Consider the following 20137-nt stretch of genomic DNA (forward strand, 5'->3'; position numbering starts at 1 on the left):
TGAAATCTCTTGATTGTTGAATGTTGCCAACTAAGATTTTTTTTAACTTTTTATTGAGGTATAGTTTACATACAGAAAAGTGTATATATTATGAGTGCACAGCTCAATCCATTTTCACAAACTGAAGTGATTTTTTTTAATTGAAGTATAATTGACCTACAACAATATGTTAGTTCTAGGTGTACAATACAATGATTTGACATTTCTGCACATTATGAAACGATCACCACCTGAACTGATTTTTTTGTGAGCCAAATAAAATTGGATTGACCTGCAAGCCACCAGTTTGCAACTTGTGACAAAAACTGTATGGGGAGCTGTGTAGTTTGGTTAAGAATCACCTAATAGACTAAAGTGTCTTACATCAGTCAGATGCAGTGTGTGGACCTTATTTGGATTATGATTCCAAAAAATCAAATGTAAAAGAACATTTGTAAAACAGTTGGGGAAATTTGAATGTTGACTGGCTGTTTAATAATATTAAAGAATTATTGTTAACTATTTTAGGTGTAATACAGTTGTTTGTTTGTTTTTTTAAATAGACTTTATTTTTTAGAGCAGTTTAGAGCAAAATTGAGCAGAAGGTACAGAGTCCCCATATACCCTGTGCCCCTACACATGCTCAGCTTCCCCTGTTATCAGCCTCCCCCACTAAGGTGGTACATTTGTTAAAATCAATGAACCTACGTTGACACATCATTATCACCCAAAGTCCATAGTTTACATTAGGGTTCACTCTGGGTATTGTACATTCTGTGGGTTTTGACAGATGTATAGTGACAAGTATCTACCATTATAGTATCATACATAGTTATTTTTTTAGAGTCCTTAAAGACACATACTGAACAATTTATGGATGAAATGAAATGCTGCAATTTGCTTCAGAATAATTTGGGAAGTGTCAAAGTTGGTGTAAATGAAACAGGGCTGACCATGTATTGATAATCATTGACATTGAGTAATGGGTACATGGGAGTTCATTTTATTAGTGTCTCTGTTTTTGTATGTGTTTGAAATTTTCTACCTCCAAAAGTAGAGCAAGAGTCCAAGTTAAAGCTGAAGCATGATTCTTTGGATCTAGGGTAATGGGACACTACCGCTGGTGACAGAATGTAAATTTCTGGAACTGAAGTCTGCAAAGGTAATGGCATTCTCTTTTCATTTTTAGGGCCTGAAAGTCAGTATACCAAGACTGCTCAGGAGATTGTGAACGTCTGTTACCAGACATTGACTGAGGTAAGTGGTAAAGAGGAGGTCCCCTTAGGATCTAGCTTTCTGGAATCCCTTTGTTCCCTAGAGTGATGAGGAGGCCTTCTCTGCCTATCCTGTTTTAAAATGTAATATCCCACCCCAAACCTCAGCCCACATCCCTTAGTTCCTTCCCTGCTTTATTTTCTTACCTAGCACTAAATGTTTTTAATAAACTATGTAATTATTTACTTTAATTACCATATGTGTCCTGCCACTAGAATAGAAGCTCTTCGAAGACAGGGATTTTCATTTGCTCTTTTTACAACTTTTGTATCCCCAGTGTCTAAAACAAATGTTGAATGAATTCACTAATTTTCTTTATTTCTCAGTATGATGAGCATTTGACTCAACTTGAGAAGGATATTTGCACAGCTAAAGAAGCAGCTTTGGAGGAAGCAGAGTTAGAAAGCTTGGACCCAATGACCCCAGGGCCTTACACACCTCAGGTGAGTCTGAGGACTAGAAGCCTCCTCTTACAGTTTTCTTTTTGGTTTGGGAACTTGGGAGCATGTTAACAGATGTATTTACTGAGATACCCTTCTTCTCTGTCCTTCCTCTTCATATGCCTTTCGTGTGCTTTCTTGTCTTCTCAAAGGCTAAGGTGAGTGAGGGCCGTGGGTCTTGGTAGCCTTGTTGAATCCAGAAGAGACAGATATGGGATGAATGAACGGGGTGGGATCTTAGTTGTTTAGGCAGTATTTAGGAATACCAGATTCCTGACTACCATGGCCAGAGGCATTCTCTTGAGTCTCTGGGGCTCCCTTGCCTCATGCATTGGGGTTCTAGGACATCCCTAGAGTATAGACATGGGCCACATTGTTCCTGTGCCTTATAGATGCCTGATTACTCATTCCTTCTGAGATATCTCAGTGTAGCTCAGATGTCACCCATTTTCCTGGATTGACTCGCTCTCCCCATAAATGAAGACAGGTAATGTTTTATAATGTTCTTCAATTTTCATGTGAAAGACTAGAGAGCAAGATTAATAAGAAATTTTTATTCTTTCTGATCTGACCCTTGAATGTACTAAGAGTCTCTTTCATCTATACTATACTCTTAGAGGGCTGGTATATTTGAATAATAAGACTTACCAGAATATAACTGTATTGGAGGCACTATGGTAAAGTGGAAAGTACATGAAGGTTGGTATAAAACAGTCCTGGGTTTGAGTCTTAGCTCTGCTGCTATCTAGCTTTGTGAACTTGGGAAGTTAACTTAACCCCTCTAATCCAGTTTCCGTTTCTCTAAAATGTACTTTTCAAGGTTGTTGCAAATATTAAACAAGGTCATTTGCCCAGCACATAGTAGACATTCAGGAAATGTTTATTTCCTTATCTGTATGAAAGTCACCTACAGGGTTCTCAGAGGCTCTTTCAAATTTAACCAAATATTCTAATGCATATTTCTCCCAATTCCCACTGGAAAACGTTTTTCCATTCTGCTCAGGTTTCACTCTGAACTAATAATGCAACCTGTGTGATCTCTGTTGGATAATTGCTGTCTATATCTCATTCATGCACTCTCCTTACCTATCTTTTACTCTCTCTTTCACCCCAAAACCTAGGCCACTGAGGGGCCAAGTATAAAGAGCCCTAAGATACGTCTTCCAGGCCCAGAACAAGGAAAGGCTCTTGGAGTGTGTGGGCAGATTGGGTCAAGGGGGCTTGGGTGAGTGATGTTGCCCAGGAAGGTCCTATTTGCTAATAGGCCCACAGCTTCCACAAGACCCTTTGTGGTAAGTTAAAGCCTGGGTTTTAGCCATCATTCCCCAGGAGAGTCTAACTACTGAGTGGCGTGTTTGCTCTGCTCTGTGACAGCCTAAGGCTAGCCCTTTGGTGAGTCAGACCCTTAGACCCAGAAGCCATCTTCCTTTCTTCCCTTCCCCTCCCACACTATCTCAAATGGTGGAGGAAAACCTGGCAACTGTTCTTCCTCCGGAGCAGTAGCTGTTGTTTTGTGCAGTTAAGAGGATCTCCTATGAGGAGTAGGGTGTAGGTATTGCCTCTTCATTATTCCAGTTCACTCTCTGATCATTGCCTTCACTCATATATACACGTTTTAAATTAGAAAGCCCAGTGCATTATTTCTAAACCTGAGGAAGATGCGCATGAGTGATTGTCCTTACTCATAACTACTCTCAAACCCAAATGCTATTAAAGTGTGTTTGTGTAAGTTTAACCTGTCATAATACAATTTTGTTGTGTAGAAACATGACAGTAATCTTACTTTACTTCCAGCTCTAAATGGTGGTAATCAATAATGTATTTTCACTCAACTATTTCTACCCAGCTTATATTGCACCATACATTCAGCTTAACACTTTCTCTAAAATTGCTTGCTTTACATTTTCCCACATAGCGTTTCATTCCCTGATTTTCTCTTCTTTTGTTCCACAACTAGTTTTTTTGCAGTGTAATGCTTTGAATTCTGTTTTGCCTCTCTTTCTCCAAAACCCTGTTCCCAATCAGCCTTGTTTACTTTAAAAACAACAACAACAACAAAACCAACAGCAAAGTAACACATGTGGGTTTTTTGTTGATAAAAGTAACATGTTCATTGGGACACATTGGAAAATATACAGAATAAATAAGTTACTTAAAATCAAGTCCACCAGTCAGAAAGAACCAACCACTGTGAACATTTTGGCGTGTTTCAAATCTGTAATGCGTGTACGTGTGCGTTTATAGACACATTTTTTTTTTTTGCGGTATGTGGTCCTCTTACTGTTGTGGCCTCTCCCGTTGCGGAGCACAGGCTCCGGACGTGCAAGCTCAGCGGCCATGGCTCACGGGCCCAGCTGCTCCGCGGCATGTGGGATCTTCCCGGACCGGGGCATGAACCTGTGTCCCCTGCATCGGCAGGCGGACTCTCAACCACTGTGCCACCAGCGAAGCCCTATAGACATATTTTTAAAGTGAAATTGGTCATTATGATCTTGTCTTGTTTTCGCTTCACATTATATCATGAGCATTTTATTTCATTAAATAGTCTTTGAAAACATTTTTAATAGCCACATAATATTTCTACCCTCAGCCAGCTTTTTAGAGAATGCTTTCCTACTTTTCCAGCCTGTTCTTTTTTAGTCCCTCCTGCCCTCCTTTCACTGAATTAGACGGTTTGTTAAACCCCTGTTCTCTTCAGGAGAGGGAAGAAGGAAGGAAGCTATAATTTGTTGACTACCAAGCATTGGGTAAGGAGCATATACATATCTCTTAATTCTCCCAAACAACCTTGTGAGGTAGACATTATCATCCGTGTTTCACAGTTGAGGAAATCAAGGCTTAGAGAAATTAAGTAATTTGTTAAAGTTACTCAGCTAGCAAATGGTAGAGCCAGGACTCAAACCCAGGGCAGTTTACTCCAAAGTCCATGGTTTTTCACCATGCCATTTTGCCTCGTAGCATCCTCTGGTGAGCTCATAAGCTCTTACCCCATTCCATGCTCTGGTTGGAACTGAAATTTCTTTATCCCCTTTTCTATTAGATGTCTCTAAACCAAACAATCTAAATGGCACTGGTATAAAGCCCTGGGCCTAAAAACAATAAGACAAGGCTTAGAAGAAATTAGGTTATTGACCATAAAGGCTGTTAGGACATAGAATTGTCCCATAGCTTTGATGCTTTTCTGCTTCAGGCTTCTGATCATATACATCAGATGCCTCTCTGCTAGAATGAGCAACATTTGTGAGATACCCAAAAATCTGTCCATAAAACTATGTCAAAACTATGTTTTCTCTTTAAATGGATTGTTCTGCATGACCTTTTTCTGCAGTGAATGCTCTAAAGGGGAGTTCTCTGTATTTCTTGCTCCCTTTACTAAATAGAAGCTAAGTTGTATGATTTGTGCCACAGCCTCCTGACTTGTATGATACCAACACATCCCTCAGTATGTCTCGAGATGCCTCTGTATTTCAAGATGAGAGCAATATGTCTGTCCTGGATATTCCCACTGCCACTCCAGAAAAGCAGGTGACACAGGTAGGATATTCTTTTTCTCTTTGTGAGATTGGTAGTGTGCTTGGGGGTAGGGGATGGGGGAGTGATGGTGGTGGTGTGTGGACATGTGTCAAGGATGATGATTGGACCCCTTGGCCCTGGGAATTAAGGCCTGGAAATGTGATTTCAAGGTGGGACGGTGGCAGGTCGCATGACTGGCATTGTCTTCTATCTGTCACCATGGGCAGAGTCAGGCACAGCAGAACTTAAGGGAAGGTACAAGTGTGAAAAATGTGTGAGGCATCACAGCAGCCTGACAGGTGACTAGAAAGACCAACTGCATTCAGAGACAGAGTTCAAAATAATTGCCCTGCTACTTTACTGTATATGAGTTATCTAAATTAAAGTTATTCTTAAAATTAAGTTTTTTAAGTTGGCCTTTTCTTGAGGTATCAGCAGATACTCCTGATCTGAATCCAGAAATCTTATCAGCTGATCTCAGTCAGGGTTCCACTGGAGAGTGCAAAATCCAGGAGGGTTTTTCTGTCCCAGAGTCCAACACAAGCTAGGGAAAGCTTGGTTTAGAAAGGAGGAGTCTCCTTGTGATGATACAGCAATAGTAGACCAAGGCCTTCCTGTTCTTTGGGTTTTTGTTTTTCTTTCTTTTAACCCTACCTGTGATTTCCAAAGAATGAATGGGGGAAAATGCACATGGCTTGAGCTGTGTAAACAGCCCCCACTAGCTGTGGGGTTGGCTGGGATATCAGGGAGGAGCATCGGTCCTGAGTGAGAGCCTTCGGTTAACTCCTCCTACTGGCACGTCCCTCAATGATGTGCTATTTGTGTTCCTTACTCAGATGCGCCAGGGCCGAGGTAGGCTGGGCGAGGAAGACTCTGATGTAGATATTGAAGGGTATGATGATGAGGAGGATGGGAAACCTAAGACTCCAGCCCCAGTGAGTATGCTTACAGAAAGCTCATGGTTACATTATACCCTTATATGGTAGGAGCCCCAGTAGTACAGGACAGGCCAAATCCCCAGGCGCTATCAGGTCTCCATAGTGAGGCCCAATCTGACTTGTAAGAACCAGCTAAACAAATCTATCCACCAAAATTATGTAACTTCTTGTAAGGCAGCAAGGGGGGTGCGGCTGGTGGTGGCTTCTGGTCTTTTACTTGGTCGATTAATGGGACTTTGATCCTCAACTGGTCTCATTTAGGAAGGTGAAGATGCAGATGGTGATCTTGCAGATGAAGAGGAGGGAACTGTGCAACAGCCTCAAGCCAGTGTCCTGTATGAGGATTTGCTTATGTCTGAAGGAGAAGATGATGAGGAAGATGCTGGGAGTGATGAAGAAGGAGATAACCCTTTCTCTGGTACGTAGCTCACCATGGCACCCTCAGGACTTGGGAGGAAGCTCTGGGCCACATATGCTGTTACCAGAAATTGCTCTTTTATTGAAGTCCCATTAGTAGACCTCAGGGTACTGAGCACTCACTCATAGGCTGATCAAATTTATTAGTCTTAGAAGAGGTGAAAAAATACAACACAGGAGGTACAAAAGATGACAGTCAAAAAGGCAATGCCAAAGCAGCGGTTTTGATTTAAATACTTGATAAAAACGAGATAGAAGTGTTATATGTGGCAATAGGGAAGGAAAATGAAGAAAAAGATCCTGCTTTGGGATTTTTTTGTGGATTAATGACAATAGCAGGGGATGAGTATAGGAGGACATGATGGGGGGGGAAGAACAGATAGATAGCACTGAAATGGAAAAAGGAAATGATTTTTTAATTCTCTTTCCAAACTACAGATCTTGTCAATGTTGACCCTAGGCAATCCTCTGAGGTGAGGAGTCCAGGCAAGATGCCTCTGTAGATGCATGGGATTAACGAGTTCTGGAAGACTAAGCCAATGATGTTAATTCTTTGTCAAACTTATCTCAAGATCTGTCTCTTTTCACAGCTATCCAGCTGAGTGAAAGTGGAAGTGACTCTGATGTGGGATCTGGTGGGATAAGACCCAAACAGCCCCGCATGCTTCAGGAGAACACAAGGATGGGCATGGAAAATGAAGAAAGCATGATGTCCTATGAGGGAGACGGTGGGGAGGCTTCTCATGGTTTGGAGGATAGCAACATCAGGTAATCGGTAGCAACATGCTACAGGGCTGTGGCATCAGTGCCCAGCTATGATGTCAGAGGGCCCAGCATCAGATTACTTTCATCCATCAAACATTTCCTGAGCACCTACTAGGGCCAGGCACTGTGCTAGGCCCTTGGGGATACACAGAGGAGCAAGACATATCCTGCCCTTGAGGAGCTCACAGTCTAGTGGAAGAGACTGATACAACGAAATTATTACAAATACAGTGTGATGAGAGCTACATAACATAGGTTAAGTACAAAGTGCCAAGTCACCACTGAGGAGGGAGTATCTCTCTCTGCTTGGAGTAATCAGGGAAAGTGTCACAGATGAGGGAACATTTGAACTGGGCCTTACAGGATGAATAGGAGTCTACTAAGTAGCTAAGTGGCAACAGGTGAGGAGATCCTTAGAGATGGAACAGTATGTTCAAAGGCACAGAAATATAGCAAAGTAAATTCCAGACAGAAGGGAGGTTGCTGGGCGTTGTGACTCTAGAAGTAGCAAGGGATTATACTGTAGAGGACCTTAACTGGTATGCTAAGACATTTGGATTGTGGTTAATGGGAATCATCACTTTAAGGAAAAGAAAGTAACATCAAATTTGTGTGTTAAATAACTCTAGGGCAGTGATAAGGAATTCAGCTGGAATCTATTAGTGGAAGAAAGGGAAGGGACATATTCAAGAACTGTTCAGAGGGTAGATCAATTGGATTTAGGAGGTAAGGAGATTAGATATATAATGAATGGGAATGTCACTGAGAGAAGAAAGAGGAAAAACAGGTATTAGATGGAGTGGGAAAGGAGGCAAAAAATGAATTTGTCTGTGGACATGTTGGATTTAAGGTACATATGATACATCTAAGCCACAGGTATCCAGCAAGCAGTAAGAGTCTATTCATCCAGCAGATATTTACAAGTACAAAAGCAAGGATGTTGTCCTTGCTTCAAGGAGTTTAGTCTAGTGGGAAATCTAAAACAGGCAAACAGATGATGATCACAGTGTAACAAGAAAAGTGCTCTGATAGGCAGCGACAGGATTTTTCTGGGACTTGGGTAGGAGTGGAGTAGGGGAGCTGGTTAGAGAAGCTGAGCTGAATCAGAATAGGAATCAGCTAAATGAAAAGGAAAGTGAAGGACATTCCAGAGACTAAGAACAGCGTGTATGACGACACAGAGACATGAAACACTTCTAGAGAATGCAAGTAGCTCAGTGTGGCTGGAGGTTTTGATCATGATCCGTGTAATAGAGACAGTTTAAAGAAGTAGGTAAGGACCAAATCATGAAGGGTCTGAAAATTTGGGGCAGACATTGAATGAGCGTAGTATGATCAGATCTGTATTTTGGAAAAGTTGCTCTGTGCCCCAAAAGAAAGATGGGCAAAAGCCATGAATTAACAGTTTACAAAAGAAATGCAAATGGCCAATAAATATATGAAAAATTAGCTTTCCTAAGAAAGAAATGCAATAAAACAATGAAATGCAATTTTTTTACCTATAAGATGGGCAAAGATTAAAATGAATGATAATGCCCAGTGTTGAAAAAGGCATGAGGAAAAAGACATTCTGAAATGACTGGTTGATAAGGTAAATTGAAACGGGTAGGTGAGAGAGATACAGCAATTTATCATTATAAATCAGAAACTTAAAAAGCGTGCATCCCCTTTGGCCCCCACATTCCATATCTAGGAAGTTATTCCATGGGAACAATAAAATACCTTCATCAAGATGTTTGTACAAGGATGTTTATCACAGCATTGTTTCTAATAGTGGGAAAATTGAAGACAGCTTAAATGTTCTAGTGAGAGACTGAAATAAATCCTGTTACAGCCATACAGTGGAATACCATGCAGCTATTAAAATGATGATATAGATGTATGTTTATTGACATGGAAGGATGTTCATTATAAACATTAGTGAAAAAGCAGATTCCTGAAGAGTATGTAGAGTATTCCAATTTTGTAAATAAAAAGAAAATGTTTAAGCATCAAAGTGAAGTGCATAGAAAAAAATTTGGAAGGTCATATACCAAAAGATTATCTCTGGGTGGTAGAGTTATTGGTGTTTTTTTTTCTTTTTCTTTTTTTCTGGTGTATATTCTAATTTTTTTTTAACCAGTGAACGTGCATTACTTGTGGTTTTTTTTAAGTAAAATTAAGAATAAACAAACAAACAAAAATAAACAGCACTCTGGCAGAAATGTGAAGAATTAATTGGAGGAGAGCAAGACTGGAGGCATGAAGACTGATTTCAGTGGTGCAGGCGGCCAGGGATCACAAAGGACTAAGCCAAGGCAGGCAGAATAGGGCTGGAAAGGAGGGGGTAGAGACAAGATATATTGAAAAGGTAGAATCTTCAGGACTGTTGACTAATTGGATATGTAGATGAGTGAAGCTGTAAGTGGCAGAAGAAACTATGAGGCTCTCAGAGCATTTATGGTCATGTAAGCTGGCAGTGTGTTGTTCAGGTGTAGGGGAGTTTCTTTCATTCAGATTCTTGCGTATATGAAGTTGGCAAGTTGATGTTTTTGAATAGGATCATTTTTCTCTCAGGGACCTGTAGAACAGTCCAGAACCATCATTTTAGTGTCCAGGGGAGGTGAGATGGGCTGATCCCTTGGTGGCACCAAGAACGGGACTGGTCAGCTAGAGGATGGTGTCCGAGCTTGAGAGATGACATGTTTCTCTTCTCAGTTATGGGAGCTATGAGGAGCCTGATCCCAAGTCGAACACCCAAGACACAAGCTTCAGCAGCATCGGTGGGTATGAGGTATCAGAGGAGGAAGAAGATGAGGAGGAGGAAGAGCAGCGCTCTGGGCCGAGCGTACTAAGCCAGGTCCACCTGTCAGAGGACGAGGAGGACAGTGAGGATTTCCACTCCATTGCTGGGGACAGTGACTTGGACTCTGATGAATGAGGCTTCCTTTGGGCCTCCTTGGTCAGCCTTCCCTGTTCTCCAGCCTAGGTGGTTCACCTTTCCCCCATTTGTTTATATTTGTACAGTGTCTGATCTTGAAATCACCAGATTAACTAGTACCGTAGCCTTTAAAAATTAGTAAGTAAGGGCTTCCCTGGTGGCACAGTGGTTGAGAGTCCGCCTGCCAATGCAGGGGACACAGGTTCATGCCCTGGTCCGGGAAGATCCCACATGCCGCAGAGCGGCTGGGCCCGTGAGCCATGGCCGCTGAGCCTGCACGTCCGGAGCCTGTGCTCCGCAACGGGAGAGACCACAACAGTCAGAGGCCCGCGTACCACAAAAAAAAAAAAAAAAAAAAATTTAGTAAGTAAGTAACTGATAAAAAATCACCTCTCCTGATCTTCCTGGGGGCAGTGCCACCCTTTGATTTAAAACCAAGCAACCCCCTTCCCCCTACCACTAACAGAGAGTAATCTTCTCCAGTGTCCCCTTTAACTCCATTTATTGCTCTTAGTATCATTCTTTCCTGGGGAAAGAAGAGAAATCATGAAATAACTAATAACTTTATGTCCTCTTGATGTATTAGAAAATTTCCAAGCATGGTATCATCTCAGTTTTCTAATTTGCAGGCTGGAACAGGGGACAGCCCCTCTGCTGGGACAGAGAATTGGATTCTGGTGGACTCTATGCCACACTAAAAACATAAACCTCTTGGACAAACTGAACTGCCCATTATTTTATTATTTATTTGATTATACAATGCCTTGTTCCTAAATGGATTGGAGGCAAATAACTAAATGTTTGAAACAGCCTATATGTCAGAAATGATATGTTGCCATGTAAATGTGTTCTGTCCCTCCCCCCCAGGGGAAATGGTAGGGAAATGGTAAGTTCCTTAGGGCAAAGACTGTGTCTTCTGTTTCTTTTCATGCTTAGGATATGGTTCTGTGCAGAGTAGGTACTCAGTAAATGTTCCTAGAATCATAAAATCCTCAACAGATTCATTACTGAGCGTCTGCTCCATGGTAAGCGTTCCATCAAAACCTTGGGATGCAAAATGAAATAAGACGCATTCCTTTCACTGAACAATATCACCATCAAGTTGGGGGAGGGGGGGTGGAATTCAAGACGTTAATAAATCATTACAGTACTGTGAGATAAGTGCAATTAAGAAGCTAGATATAAAGTATAGGGGAAAAAAGAAGAGTGATCATGTCTGAAAAAGTCAGGGAAGTCTTCCTAGAGGTAATTTTTAAGCTGATTGTTGAAGAATTAATTAGTAGGAGCTTGCCAGATGGAAAAGTGCAGGCAGAGTGTAACATGAAGTGAAAAGGACGAACTCCAGAAATGGCAGAGTGTGTTCCTAGTTTGTTTGTTTGTTTGTTTGTACCAGCCTTGTTCCAGAAAGGATTTAAGGTGGTTTATGTTCCAGTCCCTCGAATGCTGGAATGGCTAGAGATGAGACTGAAAGATGGATAGGAAGCATATCGTCAAGAGCTTTGATTTTGATGCTAATGCATATGAATTCATATTATGAGAAATGAGGCGCTCTAGTGGAGTGATATAATCAGATTTGTGTTTTAGGAATTTTCTGTATATTAAATGAGGAAAAATTGAACAATCATGTAACAAGTGTGATACCGTTTTTGTAAATGACAAAACCCATGTGTGTGTATTTATATGTGCTTATATGTATATGCAAAGGAAAAGGTCTGAAAGGATATACACAAAACTGTTTGCAGTGATAACCTCTGGGGAGTGGGATTGGAGGGGAGGGGGCTATATGCTTGTGTGTATACTGGGTGGGGTATTGTGCTTTTATTTCTGTATTTGAATTTTTTACAAGAATGTATGATTTTTGGAATAAAAAAATTAAAAAAATTCCAGCACTAGTGCGGAGAGTGGTTTGGAGAGGGGCAAATCTAGTTCAAGTATGGGGTAGTGGAGCCTGAACCAGGGCTGTGGCATTAAGATGGGGAGGAGGGGGATGAATTTGAGAGCTGTTTAGGGGATAGAATCAACAGGACTTGATGACCAATTGGCATTTGGGAGTGGAGAAGGAAGAATGAAAGGTGGCTTCCAGAATTTTGGTTTAGCTTGATTGGATGGGTACATGGTATTCATTCATTCAGCATTTATCGAGCCACCTATTTTTATCAAGTAGTCTGCTAGATGCTGATACAGACATTAAGATACAGTTTCTGATGGCAGGGCACTTAAGGTCTAGAATGAGTGGTAGACACATAAATATAAATAAGTTTAATAAGAAATAATCATTGCAATAAATATTTATAAAGTTTCATGGTGATAAGGAGTTACCAACTCTGCTTATGAAGTGAGGGTAAGAAGCCTTCGTAGAGGGGAACCCTTCAGATAGATCATGAAGAGTAGGGAGGAGTTTGCCGGGGTCAGTGCGGGGGAAGTATTCTAGGCAGAGGGAACAGAATGCTTAGGGGCATGAAAGTACATGGTCTGTTCATGGAACAACAAGTAGTTCTGGATGGATGGAATATAGGAAACATATGTAGTGTAGTGATTATTTACAAGGCTCAGGTTCAAATGCTCATCTTAGATCACTGGCACAGTGTGGAAAATGGATGGGCTGGGGAGGGCTGATGCCAGATGAGAGATGATGGAGACTTAAAACTGGCTGAGGCATTGGCAGTAGGCGTGAAATGAGAGGTACCTCTTGGTGACTGATTGGATAATGGAAAGTAAAAAAAAAAAAAGTGGAATCTAGGTTTCTGACTTAGGTGATTGGGTAAATGGTGATGGCCATTCACTGAACAGATTGAGGGTGGAAGGTAGGAGAAATAGCTAAGTTCGGTTGGGAGCATGTGTGTTTAAACTATGATAGGTAGAAAGCTTAGGATTTGTGCAAACTTGGGAGTAGGTGAGATCACACAGGAAGCCTGTGTAGAGTCAGAAGAGTATGGAGGGCAGAATGCTGGTATAGACCAATTTTTAGGGGTGGTCAGAAATAGGAGAACTTGAAGAATGATATTTCTTAAACCAAGGAAGGAGGTTTAAAGGAAAAAAGAAAAAGACTTAGCATCTATACCACAGAGAAGTAAAATAAAGCCTGAGAGCTTTGGGGTTTGGCAACTAGGAGGTCCCTGGTGACCTTAGCTAGCAAGAGAGTGAGATTAGAAGCCAGCCAGCAGGAGGTTGAGGGACAGATGGAAGATGAGGAAGTGACAAGAGAGATCATAGACTACCCCTTCAAGAAGCTAGGCTGAAAAAAAATAAAAAATAAAAAAGAAGCTAGGCTGTGAGGAATAAAAGAGGGGGAGAGTCTTAAGATGGAAGAAAAATAGGGACTTCCCTGCCTGTCCAGTGGTTAAGACTCTGCACTTCCACTGCAGGGGCCGCAGGTTTGATTCCTGGTCAGGGAATTAAGATCCTGCATGCGGAGCCTGCGAAGCGCAGCCAAAATTTAAAAAAAAAAAAGGAAGATAAATAAGTACGCTTGCGTAGGCTTAAGGGAGAAAGCAATAGAGAAGGAGGGGTTGGAAAAAAGCAAGAGAAGATAATTGTTGGAAAGACCTCTGTGAAAACAGGAAGGAATGTTAGCATAGATAGCATTTCCTCCTATAGGAGAAGAGATTCCCCCCCCAGACAAAGGAAGGAAGGAGTTGGAGTTACAGATCAGCCTATAGATGAGGGAGGTAGAAAGTTGGAGGAATTCACACTTCATAGCTTCAGTTTCCTCTGTGGAATAGGTAAAATCATCCTTGTGAGAAAAGTGAAAATGGGATGGGAGCTCGAATAAAAGTGTTGAACTGCTGAGAGAGAGAATGAAAAACCGAAAACCTGCTAAATGTCCCATTAGTAGCAGAGAGGTTGAATTGCGGTACGTCCAGTCAAAAAATATGCAACTGTTGAAGAAGAATGAGGAAAATCTACATGTGCTAATAGGAAAGATATTCTTGAAGAAATAAGTCTTAGAATAGCAGGTGACATTTAATTTCACTTGTTTAGGAGACAAAAGGAATGTAAATCCATATTTGCATATTCACAGAGAAGATTCCGCATGTTGCACTTCAAACTTAACACCTCTAGGAGTGAGGTAGGGTCGGGGAGGGGCGCATTCTCTTCACTGTAAACCCTTCTATTAATGTTGAAGTGTTTCTTGGTATTTTTTTTTTAATGGTCATGAGGGAAATGGGAGCTGGAGCTGACATGGGATCCATAAAAGGATTGTTATAGGTGTTCAATGAACAAATGAGGTTAAAGGCTGTTTATTTAAAATGGTACCGATTTACTTTATTGTGTGATTTTTCCCCAAAGGTCCTCAGCAACACAGCTGTCATGGTGTAGAAGCAGAAAAGGTAAAGCAGTTTGCATGTGACTATAAATAGGGATGGTTAGAGCATGGTGCATATGGAAGGGGCTGGCAAAAGCTGAAACTAGAATTAGCCAGGGTCCAGATCATGGAGAGCTCTATATGCTTTGCTAAAGAATCTAGACATAATCCTAAAGGCAGTAGGAATCTATTGAAGGATTTGGATCACTTTAGCTGCAATTTGGGATATGGACTATAGAATAGGACTGGAGATGGTTGTGGCAGTCATTTAAGCAAGATATGAGTCAGTTGTGAAGCAAGAACAGTGGGCAAAGATTTGAGAGAATTGAGGAGGTAGAATCTACAAGTGATTGATTAAATGTGGGGGATATTTCAGTCAGTCAAATGCTGATTGAGCCTAGTGGGTGCCAGGCATTATTCTTCGTGCTCTGAATACAGCAGTGAATAAAACATACCCCCTTCCCTCAAAGAGTTTAGGATCTAGTGGGGGCGGGGAGACAAACAAGTGAATCAGAGTGAGAGAAGTACTCCGAAGACAAAACAAAGTGATGTGAGAGGGTATGGGGTGAGGGTTCTAACTTAATGGTCAAGGAAGACCTTGCTGAGTAGCTCTCATTGGCGTATAAATGTGCATGTATTACTGTGATAAAACATTTTTTTTTAATTTGAAAAAGTAAGCAATGAAGGAACCACAAAAGGTACTTTAAAAGACTGGCCAGAGAAGTATGAGGAAACCAGGATACAGTTTTTTGGGATGCCAAAGGAGAATTTCAGAGGATGGAATGGTCAGCAATGTCCAGTATTTGCAGAAAGGTCAGTCAGATAAGGACTGAAATATGTCATTTGGACTTGGCAGTTGGTGAGCCTAATGAAAATAGTTTCTTTGGAATGGTGGATGCAGAAACCAGATGACAAGTGGGTTTAAGAACTGAATTGAATGTGAAGTAGAAACAGAGCTTGATTTGATTAAATAATAGCTATCATTCACTGTGCCAGCCCCTCTGTGCAGAGAGCTCTTCTTACCTGACCTCATTTAATCCTGAACCATCTATGAGATCAATATTATTCCCATTTTACAAATGAGGAAACTTCCTCAGGAGCACCAAGGGTCGAAGAGATTAGCCTTAGCCTAGAGAAGGGCCATCTTTAAATTAAGACCAGAAAGATGGGTACTGGATATAGAGAAGCAGTAGGAAGGAAACCATGACTCTGGGCATTGTGGACCATGGTAAGGAGTTTTGTCTATATTCTAAAAGCAGTGGGAAATTTTTCAGTGGGAGTGGGGTGGAGCCTGAGAAGGTAACGTCAGGATTGTGTTTCCAAAACACCGGTTCCATATCAGTGTAAAAATAGACAAATTTTTTTCCTATTGGTAGTTTAATCTCCTTTGGCAATTCCAGGGTCTTTGGTATTACGGTGCAAATATTTGCCTAAATATAATAATCTAATTTGTTTCCCCCTGACGTTGAAGATAAGCCACTGGTGTACTTGTACTGATTCCCAGGCCCCAGTTCAACCTTCTTGAGTCAGAATGTCTGGGGAAGACTGGTGGTGTGTATATTTTACAGATGGCCCAAGTGATTTTTGGCCACGCCACGCAGCTTGTGGAATATTAGTTCCCCAAACAGGGATTGAACCCATGCCCTTGGCAGTGAAAGCACAGAATCCTAACCATTGGACTGCCAGGGAATTCCCTCCAAGTGATTCTTATCTGAGAAGTTTGGGAAACTGATTCAGCAACATTCCCAAATTTATGCTATCCTCTGTATCAGCTGTTGTTGCCAAAATCTTAGCTCTCTGTGCACCAGTGCCAAACAGAAATATGTAGACAGAGTGATGGAGGAGAAAGAAAGAGTGGCTTTATTTCTTTGCCAGGCAAAGGGGAACACAGTAGGCTAGGGCCTCAAGAACTGTGCCCCCCTTCACTGGGGAATAGGGAGAAGTTGTATAGTCAGGGGTAGTGGTCAGAGGTATGTGATAAGGATCAAGGCAGTAACAGTCTTGCATTCTTCTTTCTTCTGCAGAGTTTCAAAAGGGTGGGGTTGCTGACAAGATTAGGGTGTGTTCAGGGTCTCCTAATCTCCTGAGCTTCTCTGGTCACTTTAATCTTGCCTCAGGTGGTTTTGTGGCTGCTCCTCCCTTGATTAGCAACTGTTCAGGTCTGCCCTTTGGAACTCAGGGAAGGTCATGGAGGCTGGAGTCTTGCTTACAAGAAATGGGGGACAAAAAGGCCTCCCGGCCCAGGAGCCCCAGAGGGCCCTACTCAGCATCGATCCCTTCCTTTTCTTTGGTATTCCTCAATCTTGAGGAGAACAGATGTTGGACAAGAAAAGGGAACAATCGTTTTGGATAGAGATGTTAATCGTAAACTCGGCAGAGGAACTCAGCTTTCGGGGGACTCGGTTTTCATCCCCACTTCAGCTGTATCTTTCCCCAAATCTTTTAGGGAACGGGGCGACAACAGCTTTAACTACTTCTTGCTGAGCTGGGGCATATTCCTGCCTAAATTTTGGGGAATAGATAACAAATTAGAAGTATTTGAGTTCCAAGTCCTGGATCTGAGTCTTGTGTGATTAAGAACTCAAACCTTTGTTTTGCCATTTTGGTGTAGCAGACCCAGTTAGAAGTAAGAGGAGTGACAACTAGAACGTTAGTAGACAGAACAGATCTCATTTCCTTGGGAATTCAGGGGAGTAAGTCTGAAGCCCAGTCTGGAACCGGCACTTCAGAGAGACTTATTGTAGCCAGTTGTTTCCAAACCATTCCCTGTATGGGGAAAACCTATCAAGGCAATCCTGAAGACCCAGAAATAGGAAGCTGACCACATGTCTAGCAGTTAGAATTATCGAAATAATCAGCATGTGAATCTATAGGTAGAAGGTATGAGAAAGGATAAGAAAACAACTTTCATTCCACTTGTCGGAACAAATACTTAAAGTTTCCCAAAGGGTGAGATGTCTGTTTCTCAGGAGTCTGTTGGCTGTAGGCAGGCTTGGCTGGTCAATAGCTGATAATCTTCTTACTCTGGTATGATGTACCCACGGTTTTACTCTATCTAATTTTAGAGAGGCGTAAGTAGTAAGAAGAACGTGCTAAGATAAGATCCCTTTCATTTTTTTCTTCAGGCTGCTGCTGCTGCTCAGGTCATTGCTCTTTTTCATACTTCAGCAGCACCCCGTCTCCCGCTTTGAAGGGAGGTAAGAGAGCTTCAAGGGAAGGGGAAATGAGCCAGGTCCAGGATCTCGGGCAAGCTGTCTACTTCTGATGTCGTCGTCTTCTCGCCCTGGTGTGAGTGTAGTTTCTCCTTTGTTTGAGCATTGTTTTGAGGTGATTTTCAAGGTCAGCCATCCTCTCTATAGGCCACTCCAGTGCAGGGGCCCTTTGTGAGTGGAAATTAATCCAAAAGTCAATTCCCTTCAGTTTTGCTGTGCATAAGCTAGTTAAGAGTACCTGAAAAGGGTCCTTCTCTCCAGGTTGGAGATAGTCCTTTAAATTTTGTCTTTTCCGGTATGCATAATCCCCTGGTTGCAGGTCATGGGGCATCTGATCTTCATGCAAAGAAATTACGGAGATAAGCTTCAGAAACAAACTTAGAGTATCCTTTAATAATGCAATTAAACTCCGCTCCGGCTCCTTGGCTCCGGATAAGCAGCGGCTTGGCGTGGGCTGCGCGGAGAATGGATGCCCTCGTGACCTAATGTCCGGCAGGCTGTAGGGCCTGCCAACCCGGCTCGCAGGGAATCGACCGGCTGCCTGAGTGCCTGCGCCACCCACTACCATGAACGAGGAGGCCATCTGCAGTGCCCTGCCCACCATCCCGCACCACAGGCTCTCCAACTTGCGCTACCTGAGCCGCAGCGCGTCCAGCACAGTGTCTTCTGCCCGCCACGCAGACTGGCGCATTCAGGTGGCCGTGAAACACCTGCACATTCACACCCCGCTGCTGGACAGTGATTGGTGAATTATTCTCTGTAACCTGACTTCTGCCCAATGAGTGGACCTTCCCCAACAATCTCCCAACTCCTTATGAGTAGACTGCTGCCATGTCATGAGGACATTCAGAGAGCCAGTGGAGAGGCCTATGTGACAAAGAAGGAAGACCTGACAGCAACATGAGCAGTCTTGGAAGGGGACTCTCCCCCAGTTGAGTTTTTGTGTTTTTTTTGTTTTTTTGTTTTTTTTTTTTTGTTTGTTTGTTTTTTTGCTATACGCTGGCTTCTCACTGTTGTGGCCTCTCCCGTTGTGGAGCACAGGCTCTGGATGCACAGGCTCAGCGGCCACGGCTCATAGAAACTGAGATAATGTCTGTTGTTCTAAAAAATAATAATAATAATAATGATTCGATTAAACTTTACATTAATATAACATAACAGCAAAGAATTATGTGAGAGATGAGTCTTAGTAATTACAGATCTCCATTAACAAAACTGGGATTTAACATTCATTGCAAAATCTTTTTCTCTCTAAAATTACCCTCTTTTTTACTAAATGTAACCAAATTAAAACTAGATGGTTTGTAAAATAAGTGTGGGCTCAGTAAACTTGGTTTGATGATTTATATAACTGTAATTGATCATATAGACTTTTTACTTGATGAAACTTTTTTTTTTTTTTTTTTTTTTTTTTGCGGCACTGCGGGCCTCTCACTGTTGTGGCCTCTCCCGTTGCGGAGCACAGGCTCCGGACGCGCAGGCCCAGCGGCCATGGCTCACGGGCCCAGCCGCTCCGCGGCATGTGGGATCTTCCCAGAACGGGGCACGAACCCGTGTCCCCTGCATCGGCAGGCAGACTCCCAACTGCTGTGCCACCAGGGAAGCCCCCAGTTGAGCTTTGAGATGACTGTAGCCCCTGCCAATATTTTGATGGCAGCCTGCCTGAGAGCCGGAGCCTGAGGCTTTGACACTCCCAGCTAAGTTGCACCTGTTTTCCTATATCTGTTTCCACAGAAACTGTGAGATATTATGTCTGTTGTTCTAAAAAATAATAATAATGATTCGATTAAACTTTACATTAATATAACATAACAGCAAAGAACTATGTGGGAGATGAGTCTTAATAATTACAGATCTCCATTAACAAAACTGGGATTTAACATTCATTGTAAAATCTTTTTCTCTCTAAAATTACCCTCTTTTCTACTAAATGTAACCAAATTAAAACTAAATGGTTTGCAAAATAAGTGTGGTCTCAGTAAACTTGGTTTGATGATTTATATAACTGTAATTGATCATATAGACTTTTTACTTGATGAAACTTTTTTTTTTTTTCTTTTTGTGGCACGCGGGCCTCTCACTGTTGTGGCCTCTCCCGTTGCGGAGCACAGGCTCCGGACGCGCAGGCTCAGCGGCCATGGCTCACGGGCCCAGCCTCTCCGCGGCATGTGGGATCTTCCCAGAACGGGGCACGAACCCGTGTCCCCTGCATCGGCAGGCAGACTCTCAACCACTGCGCCACCAGGGAAGCCCTTGCTGAAACTTTTATAAGGAGTCTCAGACTGGACTTTTAAAGGACCTCTCAGGGCTAAGAAAGTCACACCAAGGGTTTATCACAGATTTTTGCCTAACCTATGTAGGTGAATTCCTCC

General features: G+C 42.2%; 1 protein-coding gene across 6 annotated transcripts in view; it reads left to right on the forward strand.

Moving 5' to 3' along the window:
- The window catches only part of TAF1 (TATA-box binding protein associated factor 1), a 98950-nt gene extending 79129 nt beyond the window's left edge, over positions 1-19821 (forward strand). For 2 of the 6 annotated variants that reach the window (XM_079911728.1, XM_079911731.1), the window contains exons 33-39: positions 1169-1236; positions 1581-1697; positions 5103-5228; positions 6044-6142; positions 6407-6563; positions 7153-7330; positions 10025-11998. In XM_079911728.1, the coding sequence (XP_079767854.1) occupies positions 1169-1236; positions 1581-1697; positions 5103-5228; positions 6044-6142; positions 6407-6563; positions 7153-7330; positions 10025-10247 (968 nt within the window). In that variant the 3' untranslated portion in view covers positions 10248-11998. Of the gene's footprint in view, positions 1-1168; positions 1237-1580; positions 1698-5102; positions 5229-6043; positions 6143-6406; positions 6564-7152; positions 7331-10024; positions 11999-14537; positions 14579-17678; positions 17842-18084 lie in introns of those variants that run through there. The other 4 variants (XM_079911732.1, XM_079911733.1, XM_079911730.1 and 1 more) reach the window with 3 other exon arrangements.
- Positions 19822-20137: the final 316 nt, after the last annotated feature.

This window comes from Stenella coeruleoalba, assembly GCF_951394435.1.
Source record: "Stenella coeruleoalba genome assembly, chromosome: X".
Classification (NCBI taxonomy): domain Eukaryota; kingdom Metazoa; phylum Chordata; class Mammalia; order Artiodactyla; family Delphinidae; genus Stenella; species Stenella coeruleoalba.